The 25905-nt window shown below is 47.6% G+C and overlaps 1 protein-coding gene across 2 annotated transcripts in view; it reads left to right on the top strand.

Annotated features, from left to right (window-relative positions):
* MED15 (mediator complex subunit 15) overlaps positions 1-25905 on the top strand; it is a 68009-nt gene that overhangs the window by 18158 nt on the left and 23946 nt on the right. For both annotated transcript variants that reach the window (XM_029923018.1, XM_029923017.1), the window contains exons 2-5: positions 4327-4414; positions 17716-17767; positions 19438-19467; positions 21014-21226. In XM_029923018.1, the coding sequence (XP_029778878.1) occupies positions 4327-4414; positions 17716-17767; positions 19438-19467; positions 21014-21226 (383 nt within the window). The remainder of the gene's footprint in view (positions 1-4326; positions 4415-17715; positions 17768-19437; positions 19468-21013; positions 21227-25905) is intronic.

Here is a 25905-nt window from a genome sequence, read left to right as displayed (position 1 = left end):
GCTGCCTGGGCATGCTTGTTCCAGCCTTGATTTCCCCTATACCTGCCCCTCTGGTTCTTGATTCTGTATATCATACCCTGTCAAAGTGCATGGCATTACCACTCTTTGTGTTAAAAATAGGCAATTATTTGGTACTGATTACTGCCTGCTGCATACCAATCTCTGCTCTCAAGGTGTTGATAGGACAGCAGGGCTTAACGACAGGTAGCTGACAGTTCCCACAAGAGGTACCACGGGTCTGGCCACAGTGACCATGAGGTTTCTCTGAGGCAGAGAGTAGGGGTGCCTGGGTAGGAGCATGGTCAGAGGGCCCAACAGACAGGGCTGGTGGCATGGTTGGCAGCATACTTGGTAGCAGGGCTCTGGGGCAGGGGAGTGGGGGTGAGGGAGTGGGCTTCCACACTGTCTGCCTTGCTGGTAAGGAATGAAGCCCTTGAGGCAGGTGGGAACAGAGCCTGAGTCGCTTCCCACTCACTGGCAGTCATGTGGCTTGGGGAGCTGGCATAGATGGTGGGAGTGGGACCTGGAGACAGAAGCCCATTAGGCCGGACCACCAGAGGTACAGTGAGAGATGGAGTGAGGACATGAACTTTAAGGAACAGTAGTCAGAATTAGGAAGTGGAAGAGGGGTTTCCCACGTTTCCCATGTGGGCAGTTTGTGGACATAGAGCTGAGGTTACAGGGTTTTTTTTTCCCCCTTTGGTGTGTCACTGCCCTCTGCTCATGCAGGGTCTAGACAGGAAGGGCCTCCTCTGACCTCCTGGTAGGGGAGTTCACAGGGCCTGTGGGATGGATCAGATCCTCCCCCAGGAAACTCTGGTCTAAACCAGATACCAGTTGAACCCTGACCAAGCAGACTGGTGTAGTCATGGCAACCAGGAGGGAGCTGTACCAGGGGAGCTGTGGAGCCCAGCTTGAAAAGGGGACTGCTTGTTCCTGAGCCAGTGTCAGCTCTCCATCCATCTCAGAGGGCTGGGTATGCCCAGGCAGAGGCCACCAGACAGGCCCCTCTGTTATGGTGCTGCCACCTTCCTGGCAGCCTCAGGGTCAGGAACAGCAGCGTTGGTATTGGAATTGTTGGCAAGACCACTGATTAGCGTCTACCCTTGTGAGCTGACCCTGGTTTTGCTCCCTGACCTCCCCACTCTGGGCAGGCCCTTGGCTTCCCGGCACTGACCTCAGGCTTGCTCGTGTGTGGGTGGAGCTCACTAGGACTTGTTTGTTCTTCTAAGTTGTTTCTCTGTGGCTATAACCACCACTCTGTCTTTAGGTCTGTTTTCTTGTGTGCTAGTTTGCCTTTGTTTAGTGACAGTTGCCGGAAGGGTTATGTTTTCTGGAGACAGAGGCTGAGGAGTGGCCATCCAGGTCCAGCTGTTTCTGTAGGCATCCTGGGGACAGAGCACAGGAGGCTTTGGAGAGCAGCTGGTCCTGGTGGCTGCCCTGAATTGTGGGGCTGGGACCCATGATAGCCTCATGCAGCGAGCACATTGGTCTGGTACATAGGAGGAAGGGACACCACCCTGAAGCGCTGATGTGAGAGGCCGTTCCCTGTGCAGTTAGAACCAGATAATGGATGGCAAGATGCTGAGCTGGCTGAAAAGGAAAGGACAGGGCCTCCTTGGGGGAAAATGTGGGGTGGTAACAGAGAGCAGAACTGCTTGGTTTCTTTTTTGCCTCATCTTTTATTCTGTGGAGTGTGATCTGCAGACTAGAAACAGGAGCAAAAACATTTTTAAAAATATGGTTTGCAGAACTGAAAATAGTGCTCAGGGCGCCTCTTCACTCTTCAGCCAACAAACATGCAGGGCCTGTTTGGGCAGGTGGTGTGTGCAGCAGTGGAAAGGACACATATGTGACATGGGCCCGGTGCTACCTCGCAGAGCCCTGGCTCCCAGCTGAAGAATGGCCTTCCTCCTTGGCTCCACAGCTGCTCAGCCCCTTCGGTGGATATTTATCCTAGGTCTGTTTGCTCTTGTTAAGGTGTGTGTTCCAGCTTATCAAGAGAGGCCTGTTTCTGGCCCCCTGTCTTAATGATGTTCCTCGGGTTCTTTGAGTCACAGCCGGTGACCACACTGTCCGTGTCCTCCGTGGTGTCACCCTGAGCAGGATGGGGCAGGGCTCCTCCTCCAGTACATCCTCTGGGATCTGGTGTCTTCGGACCTGGTGAGGTCCCCCCCCCCCCCACTTCAAAGCTATTCAGCTGGTGTCTTGTCTCTGTGGATGGTGCCAGGTCAGAGGGCACGGAGTTTGTGTGGGGCCTGCGAGTCTTGCTGACTCCATTAAAAGTAGCCAGCCAGCAGCTTGGGAAAATAGCTTTCAGCCAGGCAGGAGCCTGCCTAAGCCTTTGGAGATTGCTTGTCTTGGGCACAGAGCCCATCTGCATAATTGAGTCCCCCCCTCAGAGCCCTTAGCCCCGGTGCCCCCCGCCTTTTTGTGCTTCACACCTTGGCTACTGGCTCCACCTTCTATCCATGGCCTCTCCACTTCCCCTCGGCCAGCCTCCAGCATGTTCCACTGGCCAGCAAATACCCTCTTGCTGTGCCTACTCCTTTCCCCTCTCCTCCTGTGGCTCTGTGGCCCTCAGCCCTGGCAAGTCTCCATGGTGGAGTTTGCCTCACACTGCTATTGGAAGGTGGGGAAGGGAACAGGTATGGCCTTGGGGTGGGGGGCACGGGTGAGGTACCCTTCTGAAAAGCGGGTTCACTCAGTCAATTCTTGTTGGAAATGCTCAGTGATTTAGAACTTAACTGAGTGACAACTCTTGATCTCCACGTATACACACCTGCCCCAAGCCGGCCTGGTCCTCTGGGCCTGCCAGCCTCACTTCCCTATGAGTTTGTTCTTGTGTTGTCCTCCTGCATTGTTCCTTTTGCTTCGCTCTTGTGCCCCTGGTCACATTGCCCCTCGTGTGTGTGCCTGCTCCATCCTGGCGGCCTTGTTAACAGGAACACGCTGTTGCTTCCTTGCCTCGGTGGAGGTTAGGGAAGCAGATCGGGGAGGGGCTCTGAAACCATGTGTTTAATGAGTTATCCAGCAGTGTGGTGGGTCAGAGTCATTTCATGCTTCTTTTACACACTAATACAAGTCTTAGCATCTAGCTTCCTTTCTGGATTTCTTTAAGGATCACAAACATTATCCTTTAGCCCCATGTGCACACTCTTCCTTGTGGTTGGTTTGTCTGCTTATTTGTTTAGAGCAGTTAGTAGGCTTTCTAGCACCAGCTAGACCTGGCATGTTGGTTTTTTTTTTTTAATGATTTATTTATTTCTGAGAGAGAGAAAGCGAGCGAGTGTGAGCAGGGGAAAGGCAGAGAGAAAGGGAGGCACAGAATCTGAAGCAGCCTCCAGGCTCTGAGCTGTCACCGCAGAGCCCGACACAGGGCTCAGACTCCTGAACCGTGAGATGACCTGAGCTGAAGTCAGACCCTTAACTGCCTGAGCCACCCAGGTGCCTCTGGACCAGGCTTTTAAAATTCTCCTGGGGTGAGGCAGCAGAGCCCTGACATGCTTGTTCATTTGTTTATCAGCCTGCCCAGCACTGGGAAAGAGGGCAGGCTATGAGCAGATGGGCCAGGCCCTGGGCTCAGGCCTAACATGCCCCTTCCTAACAGACACAGACGTGTTCTTAGCTTTGTGTGTGTTCGGCAGAAGGTGTGCTGCCATTCACAGGGAGCTCAGGCATAGCTGGTATACGTGGCTCTATCCTAGCAGAGCATTAGCTGATGCATTTCATCTCTGATTGGACATGTTTTAGCAAATATGTTTTTAAGTGTTTGCCACATTTGTGGAGTTTATTTCCTTTATCCAGCTCGGAGAACCTGCATGTGCCACATACTTTGAGAGGGACTAAGAATTGACGTTGTGTGGCCCCTTTATTTTATAGAGGAGGAGACTGGAGCCGGGGGCCCACAGTTCTTAATGCCAGGGTTGAGCGGGGACCCAGGCCCCTCAGAGGGTAGGAAATCGAGGGCGCTCCCTGCTCAGGCATCTGAGTACACTTGATGTTGTGTGGGTTGTGAGCAACTCCTGGGGCTTAGATCCTCTGGTCCTTTGTGCCAGTGGTAGCTGCTTTGCTTTGTGGCATCTACCTTTCCTGTTTTTTCCTTCTCATAGCTCTGCCCTCTTACTCCCTTGCTCAGCTTACCTTTTATCACTATGCTGCGAGTCCCTCCCTTGATGACTTTCCTGGACCTTAGCTAGGCTTGTATGCCATGGGACAGCGCCTCTTCCATCCAGGGCAGCTGCTGTGTGGGGCCTGCTGGCCTAGAACCCTGCAGAAGCAGACTTACATGCACGTGCCAACATCTCTTCTTCTTCTGTGTTACAGTGAGGATGCCATGAGAAAAGCTGGTGTGGCCCACAGTAAATCCAGCAAGGATATGGAGAGCCATGTGTTCCTGAAGGCCAAGACCCGGGTAAGGCCCTGGTGGGTGGAGCCACCTCCCTGGCAGAGAGGCTCAGGAAGAGGAGGGTGCAGGCAGATTCTGGAAGCTATCTGCCTACAGAGTGGGGGCTGGGTGGCTGCTCACTAATTGACCATGGCACTGTCACTTTTACTGTCAGCATGCTGTCAGTCTTCCCACGTGTCCATAGTATACATACCAGGAGGGTACTGGGGGGACATGCAGGATGTATGCCCAGCCTCTGACCACAACCCTGTTGCCAGCACCATCCATTCATGATCAGCAGGCGTCTTATAGGGTGCTCAGTGGGGTTCAGCTGTTCTGAGTAAGAGTGCTTCCTCTGAGTGAGAGTGCTCCCCATGGGGTCCTCACTGAAGCCCCACAGGACCTTCACATGTGGGCCCAGAAGGGTTCTTATCATCTTTTGTTAAGTGCTGAAGGTGATGCTTGTGGAAGTTGAGGCCTCGAGCTAGGACCCAAGCTGAGGAATGTCGCAGGTGGAGTAGTTGGGGAGGATTTCCGTTGTATGAGCCCTTATCCTGGGCCAGGTGCCATGGGCTTCATGTGACTACCTCCTTTCATTGGAGTGTTCTTCCCGAGGCAGAGCTGTTTTTATAGAGATGAAGCAGAACAGGCACAAGGGAGCCAGCAGCTTGTCTATAGTTACCCAGCTGTGCGAGGAGGGGCTGATGCCCAGGGCTTTTGCTGAACCTCTGGCTCCTTCGCAGATCCTGACTGTGCAGACTTCAGCTGCACTGGGTCTGCCCTGAGCACTTTGATACTGAGTGTGGTGCTGGGAGTTATAGAACATCCTTTCATGTCAAGAATTAAAAGCAGATACTGTTTGTGGCTCTCAATAGGATACTGGTTTGTATAAACCAACTGTTAAAACATAAGAGGTGGGGTGCCTGGATGGCTCAGTCGGTTAAGTGTCTGGCTTCAGCTCAGGTCATGATCTCACAGTTCATGGGTTTGAGCCCCACGTCGGGCTCTGTGCTAACAGCTAGCTCAGAACCTGGAGCCTGCTTCAGATTCTGTGTCTCCTCTCTCTCTGACCCTCCCCTGCTGGTGCTGTCTCTGTCTCTCAAAAATAAATTTAAAAAACATACAAATTAAAAAAAAAACCACACACACATAGAGGTTAATTCAGGAAATTTGGACACGGTCTGTGTGTTTAGATGAGGTGAACGTTTTTCAAAATGGAAAGATTAGGATTACCAGCCAGAGAAAGCAGTTTACAGAAGAGAAACCACCTGTAGGACCTATTTGTGACCATATGTAAGTGTAAGGAAGAGGGCTGAGCGCTGAGGTGTGGAGGGGTCTGCACTCTGGATATACATAATAAACATTTTCTTGGGGCACCTGGGTGGCTCAGTTGGTTAAGTGTCCAACTTTGGCTCAAGTCATGATCTCACCATTCATGGGTTCGAGCCCCTCATCGGGCTCTGTGCTGACAGCTCAGAGCCTGGAGTCTGTTTCAGATTCTGTGTCTTCCTCTCTCTCTGCCCCTCCCCTGTTCGCACATGCACTCTCTCTCTCTCTCCCTCTCTCTAGGATAAATATTAAAAACATTTTTTAAATAAATAAAATCTTAAAAAATATATACACACACATTTGTATAGAAGCTTTCCTGTTGACCATACCATTTTTTGAGTAGATACCTAGGAGTGGAATCATATGGTAACAATGCCAGGCTGTCACTTTGTGTGTGTGTGTGTGTGTGTGTGTGTGTGTAATAAAGGGTTTATTTATTTTGGAGGTACCTAGGTGGTTCAGTCAATTAGGTGTCTGACTTCAGCTCAGGTCATGATCTCATGGTTCATGGGTTTGGGCCCCACATTGGAGTCTGTGCTGACACCTCAAAGTCTGGAGCCTGCTTCAGATTCTGGTCTCCCACTCTCTCTGCCCCTCCCCCACTAATGCTGTGTCTCTGTCTCTCAAAAATAAAGGCTAAAAGTTTTTTTAAAATTTATTTTTAAGTAATCTCTGTACCCAGTGTGGGGCTCAAACCCATAAACCTGAGATCAGGGTGCTCCACTTACCGACACAGCCAGGTGCCCCTCCAGACTTTTTGAAAGCAGTTGTGTTATTTTACATTCCCATCAACAGGGTATGAGATTCCAACCTGCTCTACTCCTTATCAACACTTGTTACTGTCTTTTTTTATTATTATTATAGCTCTCATGATGAGTGTGAAGTAGTGTCTCACAAAATTTGTGGGGGGTTTTTTGTTTTTTTACAAAATTTTTGGTTTTGATTTGCATTTCTTGGTGACTAATGATACTGAACATCTTTTCATGTGCGTGTTAGACATTTGTATATATTCTTAGGAGAAATGTTTATGCAGATCCTCTGCCCATTTAAAAATTGAATTCTTGAGGTTTTTTTAAATTGATTGTAAGAGTTTTTAATGTGTCTTGGATCTGAGTTTCTTGTTAGATGTAGAATTTGCAAATATTTGGGGGGATGGGATGTTATTATTTGTTTTGTTAGTTTGTGTTTTCTTAGAATTGAAAGATTGATTAGGGCTTATTCAACTATTTCAGCTTTTGAAATGCAGAACTTGATGGTTCAGTGTTGTTTGTCATCTGTTGTTTGATAAGGAACTACCCAAAAACTTAATGATGATCTAAGTAGTGAGTTATTTCTTCTGATTCTGTGGGTCAGCAGTCAGGGCAGTTGGAATTGCCTGGCTGCCCATTCTGCTGGTCTCCTGTGTGACCTCTCGTGCAACTGTGTTCAGCAGGCCGCTGTACTGACCTGGAAGGTCCATTTATAAAGGCTTTACTCACACATCTGCATATCGGTTTTCCCGATGTGACCTCCACATAGTGTCTCCAGCAGTCTTCCTTGCTGCAGGGCAGCTGGCTTCTGAGGAAGAGGAAGTAGAAGCTGCCAGTCCTCGGAAGTCCTAGAACCTCACTCAGATACTGCAGGTCCTGAGGCCAGAGCCAATTCAGGCCAGTGGGAATTGTCCCTGTCTTTTGAAGTGAGCAGTGGTCTGTTTGTACAGGGAAGCCAGGGATTGTTGGTGGCCCTCTTGGAGACTGGCTGTCACAGACACTCTTTCATCATCTGAGGAATAAGCCTTCCATCCCAAAGGGGGTACCTAGCAGCACAACAGCCCCTTCATCTTCTTAGCCTCTGCCTCACTGCAGCCCACACTTGGGATCTTAGCGACTGAAGTCCATTCATTTCCTTTGATCAAGCTCATCCTAAATCCCTGACTCCAAGAGGAGGCCCCAGTTATTTGGAAGAGTTTTTTTTAAAACAGGTGTTGGAAATTTCCTGTCTTTTTTGTATAGGGATAGACATACTCCTTAGTCACTGTTGTCTGATGGCCAGATTTTTACTACTGCTGAGGCTTCTCATAGAGCCAGTGCCAGTCAGGGCAGTGAGGCCCTTCTGTGAGGACTGGTCAGACAGCAGCCCGGGCACTCTTGTTAACTGCCCCTACTACGTGAGGCTCTACTAAAGCAACTGTGAAAGAATTGAAAAAGTGGGACCCCAGAGCAGAGAGAAGGACGAAGAGTAATTTCTCTGTTTCTGGATTCTAGGAGGGGCTGGGAGGTGGAAGAGGCCACCGAGAAGGGGCTGACCTTCCCTGAGAATCCTGACAAGCTGGCAGGTCTAGAGGTGTCCACCCCGAAGGAAACTGGGGTGCTCATGAGCACCCTACTTTGCCTAGTATGACCCCTAAGGCAAGGGAAAATCTTGAGTGCTCTCATTTAAAAGAGGCCAGCAGGGATCCTTGGCTGACTCAGAGGTGCATGTGACTCTTGATCTCTGGGTTGTGAGTTTGAGCCCCATGTTGGGTGTAGAGATGACTTTTAAAAAAAAGTAAAAAGAATTCACCAAATGGTGTAGCATGGGCTCAAAGCACCTGGCCTGGTGCTTCTAGTGTGGATGTTAGCACCCCAAGTTAAAGCCCTGCCCATTCTGTCATTGGCTAGATCTGGGTCTAATGGCCAGACCCGATTTGTTCCCTGTGAAGTGATGTCCCCTTGCAAGGCTCTGGTCTCTATGCTTCACACGTGAGCTTGTGTGATCCCACATCAGCTCTATGATCCAAATATAGTAACCACTGTCCCCAGTTTCAGAGAAGGAGTCTCTGACATACAGCTGCTAGTTAACTTATCCAGGAGGTAACAGATCTGGGTGGAGGTAAAGCTGAGAATGGAGCCAGATGCTCTGGTGTCACCACACTCTTAGCCACTTCTCTTACTGCCTCCCATTTGTCAAAGCGAAAGACACCAAGGCAGCCACCTTAATTCCTTAAAACCTTAAATTCCTACAGATGGAACTACACTCTGCCTAAAAGAGGTTGATGGAAGCAACAACAATTGTGCCTGGGGATGGTGGGTTATTGTGATGGTGGCACCTCCAGACACTGAACCAGCCTCTGAAGGTTTGGGAAGATTTGGCGTCCACTGGATGAGGACACAATCAGGGCTCTGGGGACCTCTGTGTCTGGCACCTATAGCAGCAGTGTGTAGAGATGCTTACTACGGCTGTGTGCATTTTTGAACACTTGCTTGTTACTTGGTTGTTTTTAAATTAGTGTAAAAGTGAAACACTCATTTCCTCATTTGCATTTAATACAATATTATGCAAAATTAGTACATTGTTTCTGGTTTACAGTGTAGAAAGAACTAGTACAGAACTAATCCCCCACTGGGAGACCAAAGTGAAATGCAGGGACCAGGGAAGCTATCTTAGGAGTAATCATAGAGGAGGGCCTGAGCTGAACAGCCAACCAGCTGGAATAAATAGGGACGAGCACAGCCTGGGAAATAGGGTCAGGCCTAGTCACACTCCCAAGAGAAGAGGAGGCTGCATATGTACATCTGATGAAAGGAAATGCTTTCCTATCTTTAACCTTTTTAAGGAACCTCACAAGTCCAGAGTCTGGCTTTGACTGAATCTGAATATACCTTCTGCTATCCGTGGGCACCTGTTGGACTGCCCAAGAATTCAGGCATTAGAAGCACTGCATCTTAGAGCTGAGAAAAGCACAGTTGTATACTTTAAAAAATGTGAACACATGAGAAGACTAGCATTTTCTTCCTCCCTTCTCCCTCCCCTCCTGCCTCCTCTCTTACCTCCCCTCCTTTCCCATTCCCTTTTCTCCTTTCTCCCTCCCTTCCTCCCTTCTTCCCTTCCTTCCTGCCTTCCTTCATTTGTTTCAGGCTCTACACCCAATGTGGAGCCCGAACTCATGACCCTGAGATCAAGAGTCGCATGCTCTACCAACTAAACCAGCCAGGTGCCTCAAGATTAGCTTTTTTTTTTTTTTTTAACAGCTGCTGAGATCTGCTAGGAAAGCCTAGCTGGGTGCAACTAGTTCATGAGGAAGGTCCAGTAGGCAGTGCTCCTTTACTCCACTCTGTCTAAAGGTGTGACAGTCAGGACACCTTACCATCCTTAGTAAACATGTTTGTTCAGAAGCTTAACCATCAATCTTGATTATTTGGTTTTCACCAGATATGTTTGCAGTAGCATGTACTGAGGCACTGAGAGAAGTATACCATTGGTCTAGTCCTTGTGACATTTTCCTCCAATCCACCTGTGAAGAAACAGAGACGTAGGGCGAGTCAGTGGTAGCATGAGGAGCTAGCTCACTTCCTTACGTGCTTGTTTTCTGTCTTATTTTTAGTTTTTGGTCTGTCTGTCTGTATTTTTTAAATTTATTTTTTAAAGTAGTCTTCACACCCAGCGTGGGGCTTGAGCTCATGACCCTGAGATCAAGAGTCACATGCCCTACCCATGGAGCCAGCTAGGCACTCCTGTCTTATTTTTATTATTTTTTTAAATTTTGAAAATGTTTCTTTTTGAGAGAGAGAAAGATGAAGAGAATGAGTGAGCACACATGTGAGCAGGGGAGGGGCAGATAGGGGGTGGGTACAGAGGATCCGAAGCAGGCTCCATGCTGACAGTAGAGAGCCCATCGCAGGGCTCAAACTCACAAACCATGAACCATGAGATCATGACATGGGCCGAAGTTGGATGCTCAACCAACTGAACCACCCACACACTCCTATTTGTTCATTTATTTTTAAAAGTTTATTTATTTTGAGAGGGAGAGAGAGAATCCCAAGCAGGGCATTCTGCACTATCAGCACAGAGCCCTATGCAGGGCTCAATCTCAGGAACTGCAAGATCATGACCTGAGCTGAAATCAAGAGTTCGACACTTAACCAACTGAGCCACTCAGGTGCCCCCTGTGTCTTATTTTTAAATTTAACCTAGGTAAGGAGGCCACTGGCATTTGTTTTATTACTCACTTTTTGTATGTCTAAAATATTTCAGAATGTATAAAAATAAAATCAAAATATATGACTCAGTGCAATACTTATCAAAGGCCTCCTGTTGCCAAGAACACTGGCTCTGGAGCACCTGCTCTGGAATTTGATACATGTTTCGATATCTGAGGAAAACTTTCAAACAGACCTTCTGTGAGTGAACAGATTGATCCTTAGGAAACTCAAGTGACCCAGAATACCCCAAACAATATCAGAAAAGAACACAGTTGAAAGACTCATACTTTTGAATTTAATGTAGCTTAATTTTTAAAGTTTCTTTTGAGGTGGGGCATGCACGTGCACATGCAAGCAAGAGAGGAGCAGAGAGGGGGGGAGAGAGAGAGAGAGAGAGAGAGGGAGAGGGAGAGAGAGAGAGAGAGAGAAAATCCCAAGCAGATTCCATGTTGTCAGCATGGAGCCTGACATGGGGCTCAACCCCATAGACTGTGAGATAATGACCCGAGCCAAAACCAAGAGTCAGACGCTCAGGTGGTTCAGTCGGTTAGCCTCTGACTTTGGCTCAGGTCATGATCTCATGTTCGTTGGTTCGAGCCCCGCATCGGGCTCTGTACTGATAAGCTCAGAGCCTGGAACCTGCTTCTGATTCTGTGTCTCCCTCTCTCTCTGCCCCTTCCCCTCTCATGCTCTGTCTCTCTCTGTATCAAAAATAAATAAAACATTTAAAAATAATAAAATGTACTGCAAAGCTACAAGTAATCGAGACCATGTCATACTAGCATAAGGATAAACATACAAATCAATGAGGTAGAATTGAGAATCTGTAAAGAAGCCTTCATGTTTACTGTTAATAGATATTTTTTTTTGACATGGGTGCCGTAAAGATTTCAGTGGGGAAAAATAGTCTTTTCATCAAATGGTGCTGGGACAACTGGATGACTATATAAAATATTGAGGTTGAGTCTCATCTTCACACCATATACAAAAATAAGAACGGATGAAAGACCTAAATGTAAGAGCTAAAACTATAAAACACTTAGAAGAAAACTCAAGCATAAATCTTTGTGACCTTGGATTAGGTCACAGTTTCTGACATGTAGCACCAAAAGCACATGCAACAAAAGAAAATCTAAGTTAGTTTGACTCCTCAAAATTAAAAACCATTAGAAAAAAAATTAAACTATTGTACATCAAAGGATACCATCCAGAAAGTAAAAAGAACCCATGGGGTGGGGGAAAATATTTGCAAGTCATTTATCTGATAAGGGACTGGTGTCCAGAGTGTATAAAGAATTCCTCCAACTCAGTAACAACAACAACAAAAAACGTAATTCAAAGGAAAAAAAAAAGGGTAAAGGACTCAAATAGACATTTCTCCAAAGAAGATATACAAATGACCAAGAAGCACATGTAAAGCTGCTCAACATCATTAGTCATATGGAAATGCGAACCGAAACCACAGTTAGACACCACTTCACACTCATGACGTCTGGAGACATTGGGACCTCCTACGTTGCTGGAAGGAATGTAAAATGGTGCAGTCATGTGGAAAACTGTGATGATTCCTCAAAAAAGTAAACAGTTACCAAATGTCCCCAAAAACTTGTACATAAGTATTCACAGCATTATTCATAATGGCCAAAAAGTAGAAATAATCCACATGTTTATCAACTGATGCATGGATGGAGAAACAGTGGTATCTCTATACAGTGAGATATTATTTGGCCATATAAAGAAATGAAATAATTGAAACATGAGCCCAAACAACACAGATAAACCTCTAGAAAGAGTGTATTCGTTTCCTGTAGCTGCTATAACTAATTACCAGACTTTGGAGACAAAGCTCTGCTCTTGTAGTCATCTTTCCTTTTCTTAAGGAATAGGACATGTTTGCAGCCGAGTCATTTTATCCAGCTGTTTTCTGCCTGTAGAATTTTGGGAGTCTGACACCATTTTTTTTATTTCATCTAGTCTCCTTTTCAGGCTAAACTGGCAGTGGTTTTGCTAGTGTAACACTCAGATGCTTTTGTGGGTGTCCTATGTGTATAACAGGATTCACCCCATTAGACCAGAGGTTTCTCCACCAGTCTTTCCAGTATTATTTCTTTACTGGCCTTGGCTTCTGTGAGATGGTTGAGTGGATATGTGGATCCCGTGCCCAGTCTCTTTGGCACTAGCAAAATTTGTGTCAAGCCACACTTGGCCTTTTCTCTGGAGCACACCTTCCTAAAAGTAAATCTCCTCATTTTAGCAGTTTGGGTAGCCTGGGAATTTCCCAAACCATCAAGTCCAGGTTTTATTTTGCTTGATAGTTCTTTCCTCAATTTCTCTATCTTCTCGCATTTTAGTCTGAGCAGCAAGAAGAAAACAGGCAAGACCTTCAACATTTTGCTTGGAAGTCTTCTCAGCAGACTATCCAAATTTGTTGCTTACACAAGTTCTGCCTTCCACACAAGTAGGATACAGGTCAGCTAAACTTCCTGCTGCTAGATAACAAGGATTCTCTGTTCCTCATTTCCTCTGAGTTCTCCCCAGAAATAATCTTTCACATTCATCTTTCTACCGACATTCTATTTTTGATGATATATGTCTTCTCCAAGATGATACAGAGCTGTCTCTGCCAGGTTCCTCAATTCCTTGTGAATCCTAAGTGGCAGTCATTGACATGCATGTTTGCTTGACTCCTTTTTGCCCCTTATTTCTTATAAATTGAGTATTAGATGGAAAGAGCCTAGGGTGCAGTGGCTTCATTAGCAAGAACATGTCTCAAGTGGTGCCATGTATTTGTATTTCCCCACGAGACCACAGCTGGTCAGGAGTTCAGAGAGTGACAGTCTGATTCTTCTCCTAAAAAGTTCCCCATCCACTTATCACCTGATAGGTTCCACCATTTAAGTGGGTATTGCAAAGTGGTAATTGTCCTTAATTCTACCTTTCCTTATACATCTATTAAAAGGAATTTTGCTGCAAAGAAAGATTTTCTTTCATCAACCAGGGATCCTTGGTTGCTTGAAACACAGCCAGTTCTGGACCGACCAGGGATGCTTTCCAGACCATTGTTCCTTTGTAGCCCAAGAACTTGCTACCCCTGGTTCCCTAGCCCCCCCACCCCCAACGCCGGGTGAGAGGGTGATCAGTAGGGCTTGGGGATGGGAATGAGGGTAGGTTCTCTTCCTGTGACTATTAAGAGCTTGGGGCTCTGCATCTTGTATATTTCAGTCCATTGCAGTGGTTCATTTTGATGCTTCTTGGTCTCTTCCTCACCCAGGGGCAGCCCCCAAGCCCCCTCCTGTCCAACTTAGGGCCCCTTATCATGACTCCTTTTGTCTTTTGCAGCTTACTTCCGTCTTGGTCCCGGAATGGGGCATTCCTCTATGGAGCCCTGGTTCGTTTTTGAGGGTGAAATGGTATTTAGAGCATGCAGTGTGGGCATTGATGCTGATGGCTTCTGTGAACAGAGCTAAGAAGTAATGTATTTTTGTGATAACAGTGACAACCTCAAAAACCCCGTAATTTCACACTGATATTTCACATTCCAATTTAACCTTATAGGGTTTTACTTTCATTTTAAACATGTATCTTTTCTCTTAATGTGACTATCTTGGCTTCTGATATTATTATAATAATTACTTGCTTTACTCTAAAATGCTTTTGGGGGGTGCCTGGCTGGTTCAGTCGGAGGAGCATGCAATTCTTGATCTTGGGCTTGTGAGTTCAAGCCCCACATTGGGGGTGTAGAGATTACTAAAAAAAAGTTTAAAAACTTCAAGATAAAATAAAATACCTTTGGAATAAACAGACTAATATTACCACTAATATTGATAACATAATAACAAAATGTAGAATGAAGTTTAAGATTTCTTTGCAGTTCTGTTTGCCCTTAAAATGTATCCCTTACACTAAGGACATGCAGTTTTTTGTTTTGTTTGCTATTTCTTTTTTAAACTGATCACTCAAAAGGGTTTTTTTCCCTTGTATGATTTTGACACCACTTTGATAGTTAGCTCATATGTTTCATTTATTTTGAATTTTCAGGAATTGTACTTTTTCTTTTGGTTTAATTTTATCTTCAGTTTGATTTTTTAAAAAAATGTACATGTGAAAACCATATAAGAAGGTGTGAAGTCTCATTTCCAGCCCGATCCCTGATGCCTCTGGGAGTAACTGTTTATCTCCGATTTTGGGCTATCCTTCCAACATTTCTTTTTGCAGATACAAGCACATATATATATTCAGATTCCCCATGTCTTATACAAAAGGTAGTGTATAGTGTGTAGTGTGGTGCCTGGAATTTCATATGGAGCCTGTGTGTGTCCCTGCTCCTGCTGCTCTCTCCACATCCCTGTTGGGGAGACATCCTTCACCCTTGTCATTGGGCCTTCATGCTAGACCTGCGTGGGTCAGGCAGGGGTTGAACTGTGTAAAGCTTTTCTCCCCACATTTCTGTCTTCTCATTTGCAAACACCATGCACCTGCCTCAGTAGGTAATTGGAAGAATTAAAAGCATTGATATATGTGAAGGCTTAGAGCTGTGCCTGGCACTACATAAGTCCCAGGGTATTAGCTGTTACTGCCTTGGTCGGGTAATAACTAGCCTCACGTGCAGCCCTGACACAGATATTTTTTGTTTAGAGGGGCAGATCATAAAGACTGAGTGAAAGTAAGGGACATCACACGGTCTTTAGCCCTTTCTCAGAAACAGTCCGGGAATGGTGGGGTGCCTTGGAGCAGAACGGGATAGCAGAGCCTGGGAATTCTCACACCAAGGCGTGTCAGTCAGGACCTCTGACTTAGGAGCCATGAGAGTAAAGTAGTCCGTCCTGGGGGACATGAGTGGTGCAGTCTCAGATCCCAGGGTCTTTGGAGGGAGGAACACTGGCAGCAGATATGCAGCACTCGGCTCCCAGTGGTTCCTGGGTGACCTGGCCTTTGCGAGAAATTTGGAGATGTATTTAACCTACAAGAAAACCTCTTGGCAGCCTTGTGACTAACTGCTTCCTGTGCCCATGTCTACTGTCAGGTGGCCACGTCTGCCCCCCCAGGCCTCCTCAGCCTGGTCTGGTCTGGTTCCCAGAGCCTCCACTCTACTCTCCTGGCAGTGGGACGGCCTTAGCCAGGAGCAGACCACACTGGCCATTCAGCTCTGGGTCAGGGACTGCCGCAGGGCTTTGAGCACCCAGCCCTGGTTCTGTATTAAAGGCCTGGGGACATGCTCCTGAGCCCCATTTTTATTGTATCTTGTGTCTGAATAAAAATATCTAGTTGCTTTTTCAACCTGCTTCCTCATTTTATCTTTTCTTTTTTAATATTTATTTCTGAGAGGGAGAGAGAGCGCACTCATGCGTGCACACATGGGGAAAGGGCAGGGAGAGAGGAGAGACGGGATCTGAAGTGGGCTCTTCGTGGACAGCTTCAACACCGACAGCAGCGAGCCCAAAACTCATGAACTACGAGACCATGACCAGAGCCAAAGTCAGACACTCAACCGACTGAGCCACCCAGGCACCCCCACATTTTATCTTTTATGGAAATAGAGAAAACTCAAACAAATTCTTTTAAGGTGTCCTCGATTTAACAAATGGCTCAAGGCCTTAACAAGACGTCAGACATTGAGTTGGCAGGTTCCCAATCTTTGTCCCCTTGTACTTGGCCACCTCATTTCCTGAGCGTCCTTCAGGCCTCCCACCCTCCTTGCTCCCTGCTCACCACACTGCTATCCTTCAAGGGCCAGGTGATCCACAGGCAGGAGCCCCGGCTCTAGGGGCCTCCCTTCACCCTCAGCATATTGTCTTTCCTACCAGAAATTGGGGGGAGGGGAGCTGGAAATTGGGAGTGTTGACAACACCCGCTAAGTGCCCCTTTGCCAGCTTTGCCTTTGCTCAGGCCTTTTCCCCTCGTGTTTGCCTCTGCTAATTCCCCTGCCCAAAAAAGAGTGATAGGGTGAAGTTTGGGGGTAAATGAGGAGTAAAGAAGATTTAGAAAGTGTGCTTATATTTTTGCATTCACCTGAGACCACTTTTCATCAAAGGTGTTCTTATGACAGTGGGTTTACTGTTTGTGCCTGTGTTCACAGGCGTCTTCCTGGGGTCGTACCTCCACAGATGCCGTGCACAGCTGGGTTCTGGGTTGTGTGGGTGTCATCCCACCTGTCTGCTGTCTAGTGGCCTCTTGTGTCACAGTGACTTAGGAGGGTCGTGCAAGCAGGATGGAGAATGAAGGCTTTGCTCTTTTGGGGCTGCTTTGCCAGAGGGACGGACATTTCAAGAAGGGGAAGGATGGTACAGCTTCTATGAAATAAGGTTTTAACTCATACCTCCCTTTGTTGACCACAGGACAAACTCACAGTAGTGATTTCCCCAAAACACCTGGGAGCAAATGTCCTTAGTTGAAGAGAGGTCAATCAGTAGAAGGCAGGCTCTCCTGTGCAGTTCCAGAAACCTGGCAGTGGGGGAAAAAGAGGGCCCTCGTTAGTGGCCTTCACTTGCCACCCATGAGTGGCACTGCGCCCTCTCCCATGCCAGTGCAGTAGATTCAGATGAGCAGAGCTCTCCGAAAAGCACAGCCAGATTTGCATACAAGCACGTGAGCAGTGGAAGAGCAGCAGGCCGGGTATTAAAAGTGAAAGTACTTCAATACAAATAGTGCAAAGACAAAAGTGGCCCTCCTCTGTCTTCTGCTGCTGTGACTTGTGACCTCAGGCTGGCCACTCATCCCATCCCCTCTGGATCTGCTGTCCCTTCCGTGAAAGGAGGGGCGCCTGAGCTGGCTGGGCACCCTCTCCGTTGAGCCTTTCAGCAAAGGGGAAGGAGCCTTGGTTTGACGCCTCTCCATATCCCTCTTGGCTTTTTGTTTCTTTGTGCTTTTTGTTGGCCTGCTGGAGCTGAGCACTGACAGCTCTGCTCTGAGAGATGGACTCCAGAGGAGGCCTAGCCAGGCCAGCCTTTCAGCAAGAGCCCTCGACTGAGTGACACGGCAGCGCAGGAGGTGGGAAGGGGCGTCACACAGCTTCATGTCTTCATCTGGGATTAAACTGCTTCCTGTTTTTGCTTTTAGGACGAATACCTTTCTCTCGTGGCCAGGCTTATTATCCATTTTCGAGACATTCGTAAGTAAAATTTTACATTTCTGGGTGGTTTCCAGTGCCAGAAGAGGCTTGCCCTTTCCTGGGGTGGTGGGGGCTTTCTTGGCCACAGTGCCTGAGGCAAAATGCCTGGGTGAAAAGCTCCTGCTTTCTGGGAAGCTCAACATTGCTTTGCATTTGATTCCACCTCCTATCCTCTTCAGAGCTTCAACCTCAAAAATGCTGATTTTGGCATAATGGAAATGTTAGCTTCCAAGTGGTCTGGGCTGCTATTTTTGCTTGTCCATTTAATCTTTTTTCCCAAAAGACTGGCTTTTGTCTCGAGGCAGTTCTTAAATAAGCCAGGTTTACCCTGGAAAAGAAACTTCCTTCCCTAGAAGTTGGCTTTATTGACCAGTGGGGGTCTGACCCAACTGTTGCCTGGGGCCTGCAGCCTTCCACCCCCTCTGATTCCCAGGGCCCTGCTGGGGTCCTGGCAGCCCAGCCTGGCAGCAGCCATGGTTCTTTAAAAGTGTGTGTCTTTGCAGACTGGGCTCAGGGGTCTTGGTGGTCTTTTGTGTGTTATGCATAAGCATGGAGGACAACGAGTGTTCCTGGATGGTCACCATTTCTAAAGGAAACCAGGCTAGTTCAGTGCTCTGAGGTTTCAGCCAACAGCGCCTCCTACCTGCCTGCAGTTGTGTGACCACAGGAGATGGGCTCCTCTTGATGCAGCCTGTTGTTGGAGCGCATAGGTGGTGTGTCCAGTGGCTTCTCTTCCTGCTTGTAGAGGTGGCTACAGCATTAGTCAGTAATCTCAGAGGAAAGGAGATGTCATGAACCCCAGAGCCCCTGTGTGGCCCATAGATGTTGCTTCTTTCCACACTAACTTTTCCCCGAAAAGGTCAGCCAGGTGAATTCACTTGATTCCACTTTGTTTGCTGTGTTTGGGAAGGTCCTATGAGGTTTAGAACAAGTTGTTGGAACTAGAAGCCTGGGAAATGAGCAGTCTAGATGAGATACCTTGGTCTGTCCTGGCAGGCGGCTCTCCTTGTCGGGACTGGGCTGGCCTATTTGGGAGGCAGCCTGGCATAGCAGCACACAGCCCTGGGGCCAGGCGTGTCCCTGGCCCACTCACCAGCTCATGACTCACCCAGAGAGGGCAGCCTGTTGCAGTGCTTGCCCCCTGCTGCTAGGGCCAGCTAGATGGGGCTTTTAGCCAGCCTTGGCTGTACTCAGTTTCCTCCTAGTAGAAAGTGAAGATGCTGCCTCCTCATCAGGGCAGACTGAAAAAGGAGGTGTTATGGAGGTCCAGACACCATTCTGGGCCCATCTTGGATCCTTAACAGCTCTTACGCTTGTTGCTCAGGGCCCCAGCTGAGACCCTGCTCCCAGGAAGGAGGGAGGGTCAGAATAGACCCAGAGCAAGCTTCCGCCGGGGATAGGGGAGGACAGTTCTCGAAGGCCCCAAGTTGACCATGAGCAGTTCTGTACCTTCTTGCCTCAGACCCCCTTGAGTGTCAGCTCTGTCTGGAATGGACACAGACATGCATACATGTGCACTCCAAGGTATCTTATCTTCTGTGTCTTATCTTCTGTTTCATTTCAGCAACTGACCTCTAGGCAAACGCTTACAAAGCTGGCTTACTGTGGAACTATGTGTTTATGTAAAACTTTGTTTACTTTGTTTTTTATTTTTGTTTTCTTAAATACAGATAACAAAAAATCTCAAGCTTCTGTCAGTGGTAAGAGTTTTTTCTGTTTGAATTAAAGTTTTATCCCAACCTTGGGTTGGGGGGGGGTGGGGCAAGAATGCAGTTGTGGATGCTGCGTGGGCCTGGGTTAAGCTGTTACTAGAGGAGAAAATTTGCAGAAAGAAGAACTCTGGCCGTGAGAACTTCTAGCCACGCCCGACCCTCCATGCTTCCTCTTCCTGGCAGACTGCAGTCAGATGAGGCCTCCCCATCCCACGTCACTCAAATACTGTTTTTGTTTAGCAAAAAGATGTTTCACAACTCGCACAATTATGAAAACATTATCTAAAATGTTGAGCTCTGTGGAAGAAAACTATGATGATATAACTAGTATAACAATCTGTAGTAATAGTTTTTAGAGAATAGCTGTGAATTCACTTCCTTAAGTTACAAAGTTCTTTGTAAGTTAAGAATTGTCTTATTTTTCCTTTTTTTTTTGTCTTTTTAACTTCAAGATTTGATCACATGGGGACTGTATTGCTTCAGCCCTGGTCTTGCTGACTGAGCTGCCAGTGAAGGGGGTTAGCGAGTCCATGATGGCCGACTGAGTTCTGATCTGTCAAGAAGGGGGCCAGCTGGCGTGCTGCTTGTCTTACAGTAGACAGTGCAGCTGTAAATGCTGGGTGCCCATGCTGCCTCAGCGGGCTGGCTGCACCTGTCTGTGTGGGCCCGGTTTCCCTGCTGGGCCCTCCTGGCACGTGCAGTGATTCGCAACCACCCAAGGGCTAGGTGGGATAAAGAGCGTGTGGCCAGGAGAATGGCTCAGTTCTTGGCATTGGAGCATAAGGTTCTTTGGCATCCAGTTCTGTGCAGGGTGACCTGGCTGGGACATACCTGTCTGTAGGTAGTTGTTTGCTGTGAGTCTATACTGTTCTGACGAGAGCCCTGGGCTCCTTGTTCCTCGTCATGGCATTGCCCACTGACTGAGTCCCTGCCTCCTGGCAAGCATTGCTGTGCCTGGTAGCACTCTGCAGGTTCTTCCTGCCTGCCTCCCGCACACTTTTGCTTGTTGTAGCGTGGTGTCCTGAGAATTGCTCCTTAGTGGAGTTTCTGCACAGACTTAGCAAAGGTGGGCTTCTGGTGTACAAGGAGACTTGTCATCTCCTTGAGAAAACATCTGTCTATGCCCCCTCAGTTCTCTGGCCCCCAGGCTCTTTCTCACTCTGAAGAGCCTGCATCCTTTGCTGTCTTTGGAGTTCCCAGCTGGGTCACACCCAGAAGGAGGGGTGTTCAGCCAGGAGGGGTGGGGACTGCTACATACCTTCAGGTCCCTCAACATTAGGACCCTGGCACAAGCCAGGCTACGGTTTGAGATGAGCTCCCTGATCAAGAGCAGTGACAAAGATCCTGGCATTTTGGTCCCTGGGCAGTTGGGGGCCTAGAGGCTCCAGGAACTTTGGTCTTTCACTGCTTGGGGCTTTGAGGGAGTCATGCCTGGAGGTGGGAGGAAGTGTGTGCTCTGTGAGGTCTCATAGCCTTTGGAGCCCGTGGTTCAGCAGGCACTTGGCTGAGACGCTGCGCCCTTGTGTTCCCACAGACCCTATGAATGCACTACAGAGCCTGACTGGTGGGCCCGCTGCGGGAGCAGCCGGAATCGGCATGCCTTCTCGGGGCCCAGGACAATCCCTGGGCGGGATGGGTGGCCTTGGCACCATGGGGCAGCCGATGCCCCTCTCAGGGCAGCCGCCCCCTGGCACCTCGGGGATGACACCCCACGGCATGGCTGTTGTGTCCACAGCAGCTCCACAGAGTGAGTACCGTGCTTCTCAGAGAATCTGCCTTCTTTGCAGGCAATGTGCATTTTATTCCTTTACTTAGGATGGTATCGAGGAAAGCATGGAGAAACTCCAGGCAGTTCTGTCTTTTTATCTTTGTTTGGGTATGGAGAGAAAAAGCCCCAAACATTTTTCGGGCTATCCGAAGGGTTAAGTGACACTGACGCCGTCCTCCTACAGCTGGGCAGGAGTGGAGGACTCAGAAGAGGTCAGGGTAGTCCGGGACTCCATCCGGGGGTTGTGTTTTGTAGCTGAAATAGGCACAGTTATGTCTCAGGCTGTTCTCAGCCACAAAGCATTGCTGTCAGCGCCCCACAGCCCCCAGAAGACCTCCATCTTAAGAGTCCCCCCTTCCAGGGTTGCCCTTGCCCTTGCTTGCCCTCCTTCCCTGAAGGAGGTGCCTTGCCCTCCTTGTACTTCTCTGCAGAACACAGCCTCGTGTCTGCTCCGTGCAGCCGCTCCAGCTGGGAATGGGCGCGTAGCACAGGTCTCCCTCCTCTTTCCAGGGCCTGTCTTGTTGGGCATTTGATTTTCATAACCAGTAATCCAGTATGCGGAGGTGCTTCAGTACTGCAAAGTGCTTTGGTACTTTCCCTTTTTATTTTTGAAATAGTCTAGGAATCATAGGAAGTTGCGGAATGGCACAGAGAGTCCCCATGTGCCCTTCACCCAGCTTCCCTAGTGCTGACATCTTAGTACATTGTCAAAACTGAGAAATGTACGTTAGGGCAGTGCTGCTAATAACTCAGGTGGCCTTTTTTCAGACCTCTCCAGTTTTTACATGCATTCTTGCCCGCGAGCTTACGTGCATGTAGTTCTGTGAGATTTTATCACGTGTGGTATCACCACCAGGGTCAGCATGCAGGGCTGCTCCATCACCAGTAGCAAGCTGTTGTGTTAGCTCTTAGTAGTCACACCCTCCCTCCAGCTTCGAGCCCTGGCAACCCCTGATCTGTTCCCCATAATTATGTCACTTTGTAAGTATCACATCAATGGAATCGCACAATGTTTTGACATTTTGAGGCTGACTTTTTCCCTCAGCACAATGCCTTTGACATTCTCCCAAGTTGCCCCAGTAAGTCGTTCCTGTTCATTGCTGAATTGTATTCCATGGACTGGGTGTACCACGGTTTGCTTATCCATTCACCCTTGAAGGATGTTCGGGTTGTTTCTAGGTTTGCCTGTTGCAAATAAAGCTGCTGTGACCTTGATTCATATATAGGTTGTGATGCTTCGATGTATTTTTCTCATGCATCGCTCATAGTAACCCTCCGAAGAGGGCAGTGTCCCTGCCTCTGCTTTGCCCCCTAGAGCTGGGGGTCAAACCCAGGCTGCCTGGCCTGAGCACCCCCATTCTTTGTTCTAGTTTCCTGTACGAGCATCACTTTGCTTTTCACACAGGTCATGTGCAGCCTCATTCAGCCCACTCTTGCACTGGAACCTTCCATCCCCAGTTATTCCCTTCCCTCTCAGATCATTGTTCTGTTCTCCTTATTGACACCTTGCCATCTGACACTTAGCTCTTTGCCTGATTCTTCTTTTCCAGTTCCTGTGTCCCCTCTTGTCAGCATATGTGGGGCGGCTTATGGAAGGATGCTCAGGAGAAGCATTGGTTCTGACTCCTTTTTATGTTACAGAATGGTTAGATTTCTTTTTATCACAAACTTATATTTTATAATAAAAAATAGTTTTAAAGTATAGGAGTTTATTTGCCTTTCAGAGTCACTCCTAAGACTGTAGTCAGTTTGTTGGCAACGCTTGGGTATCCTGCCCACACCCTCCCCAATCTGACCTTGGCCCACATCCTGTTTTCAGCTTCTGGAGGGACCTTGTCTTCAGTGTAGATTGATGTCGGTTCTCTACTTTCATGTCCTGCTGCTGCCTTTCAGAGTCCCTCTCTCTCTGCCTTGGATCTCTTGTCTGCCTCGTCTATGCAAAATAGGTATCGTGGCCCAATGGGCATTTGTTACTCTTTTCTGAGTTTCTCCAAATGCTACTGTGTGATTAAGGTAGCTTCAGGACAGGGCCTGGGTCAGAGATTTTGCACAGATTCTCCAAGGATAGTCCAGGACACTCTGGGATAGTCTCCACATGACCTGAATTAATCATGGAAACAAACTGCTGACTGTAGGTGAGACTGGGGGCTTGATTACGGCGTTAGAAGGGAGGCAAACTTTTCACTCTGTACATTTTTGTTCCTCAGTGAATTTTATATCATGTGCCTATAAAACCAACTTTAAAAATAAGTCCTATTTCTGTCTGTTTGACAGACTGGATGCTGAGGAACCCTCGTCCTTCTAGACAACTAGAGCCTAGATGCATTTTGGATTGTTGGGCCAGCAGAAGGTAGGGGAAGCTCTTTGCCCTGCCATGTCTTGGTCCACTGCAAGACTGGGGAAAGCAAGCCTCTCATCCCTCTGAGTAGTGGGATTTGGGCTGGAGCCCTTGGCATCCTTGGTTCCCCCAGAAGCAAGGGCAGGTTGGAGAATGCTCCCAGTTTAGGCCTGTGGGAATTGCAGATTAAGGTCAAGTATTGAGCACCACAATCAAAGACCAGCAGGCCTGAAGGGAAGCAGAGGCACTATGAGGAGGAACAGAAACAATAAACCCGATGTGGAGATGCCCAGGGGCCACACACATAAACCGTTGTTAACTGTAGGCTTGGCCTGATTAGAGAAATAAAGGATGGAATTCCAAATGAACAAGCACTGGGATGGATACCTGGTGGAGTGCTGAGGCAGCTTTGAAAAGGAGCCAAGTAGAGCTTGTAGAAACACATAAAATTATTGAGGGGTGCCTGGGTGGCTCAGTTGGTTAGGTTTCTGACTTCGGCCCAGGTCATAATCTCATGGAGTTCAAGCTCCATGTTGGGCTCTGTGCTGACAGCTTAGAGCCTGGAACCTGCTTCGGATTCTGTGTCTCCCTCTATCTCTGCCCCTCCTCACTTGCTCTCTATATCTCTTTTTCTTTCTCTCTAAAAAATAAATAAAAACAATTAAAAAATTAAAAAATAAAATTATCAAAAACTAGAAAGTAGAGATGAATGAATAACAGCTTTTTTTTTAATGTGTTTGTTTTTATTTATTTTGAGCAAGAAAGTGCACATGTGCAGGGGAGGGACACAGAGAGAGAATCCCCAGCAGGCTCTGTGCTGTGTGGGGCTCGATCCCATGAATTGAGATCATGACCTGAGCTGAAATCAAGAGTCGGATGCTTAACTGACTGAGCCACCCAGGTGCTCCTAAATAGCAGATAGATACAACTGAAGAAAGAATTTGTGAACTAGAGACAACATTTGAAGAAATTACCTAGGATTTAGCCCAGAGAAGAGGACATAGAAAATAGGAGGGCAATGGGGTGGTTGGGTGGCTAATTGAGTGTCCAACTTCAGCTCAAGTCATGATCTCACAGTTTGTAAGTTTGAGCCCTACATCAGGCTCACTGCTGTCAGTGCTGCTTCGGATCCTCTGTTCCCCTCTCTCTGCCCCTCCCCCTGCTCATGTGTTCGTTCTCCCTCTCTTCTCTCTCTCTGTCTCTCTCTCTGTCTCTCTCTCTCTCTCAAAAATGGATAACATTTATTTAAAAAAAAAGAGAGAGAGAGAGAGAGAACAGGACAGTTCGGGGCACTTGGATTGCTCAGTTGGTTGAGTGTCCAACTTCAGCCACTTTGGATCCTCTGTCTCCTCTCTCTGCCTGTCTTTTTCTCTCCTAAAAATAAACAGACATTTAAAAAGTATTAAGGAAATAGGAGGGTAGGAAATTGCAGAGGATAAGGTCACAGTCTAACAACTAATAAAAGAACCAAATGGAGAGAACAGAAGCAAACCAGTATGTGAGCAGAGATGGGAGCTAGAAAAGCCCAGCCGTCCCGTGCTGGTTAAATGCAGCATCCAGGCCTTAACCTGCTTTGGGGAAACCATAGACACCATAGATCAGAGGAATATGTGAGAAATAGCCAGTTTCTAGAAAGGAGCAAGGAGCAGACTGGGCAGAGTTGGTGGTGGTGTCAAGAAGAAAGGAGGTTGTTAGAGCCCTGGCAGTAGAGCTGCTGACCACAGTTGCATGCCAGCCGAACTCCCAGTGACCAGGGGGAAGCAGACATTTTAGATAAACAAAGCCCAGGAGACCCTCACTGAAAGGTTTTTCATTTGTTCACCATTTCCTCTTAACTCTCAGATCATCCTTCTTGTGATGCCGGATGCAGAATGGGAGAAGAGATGTTTTTTATATAAGGCAGCAAGTGTGTGTAAATCTAAGCCAGTGATTCTTACCGATTTTGTTCCCTGGGGGATATTTGGCAATGTTTGGAGACATTTTAGATGTCACAACTGAGGGGGCGCTGCTAGCACGTAGCATAGAGGCTAGACATGCTGCTGAACCTCTTCTGTGCGCAGGACTGCCCCCTACAACGTAGAATTGTCCATCCCAGGATGTCAGTAGGGACAAGGTTGAGAATCCTTGGGGTAAACAAAAATCACCTCTATAAAATAATAAGGCTTCCAGCTAACTCCATACAGACTTGCTGCATTCCAAGCACTGTTTTGAGTGTTTTGCTTAGAATAGAATAGATTTTTAATTCTTAGTGTGTGTAGGTACTATTACTGTCTCTTTTCCACAGCTGAGGAAACTGAGGCACAGAGCAGTGACAGAGTTG

The sequence above is a fragment of the Suricata suricatta genome, chromosome 14, assembly GCF_006229205.1.
Source record: "Suricata suricatta isolate VVHF042 chromosome 14, meerkat_22Aug2017_6uvM2_HiC, whole genome shotgun sequence".
Taxonomy (NCBI): domain Eukaryota; kingdom Metazoa; phylum Chordata; class Mammalia; order Carnivora; family Herpestidae; genus Suricata; species Suricata suricatta.
Note: the sequence above shows the minus strand (reverse complement) of the source record. Positions and strands in the feature narration are given on the sequence as shown.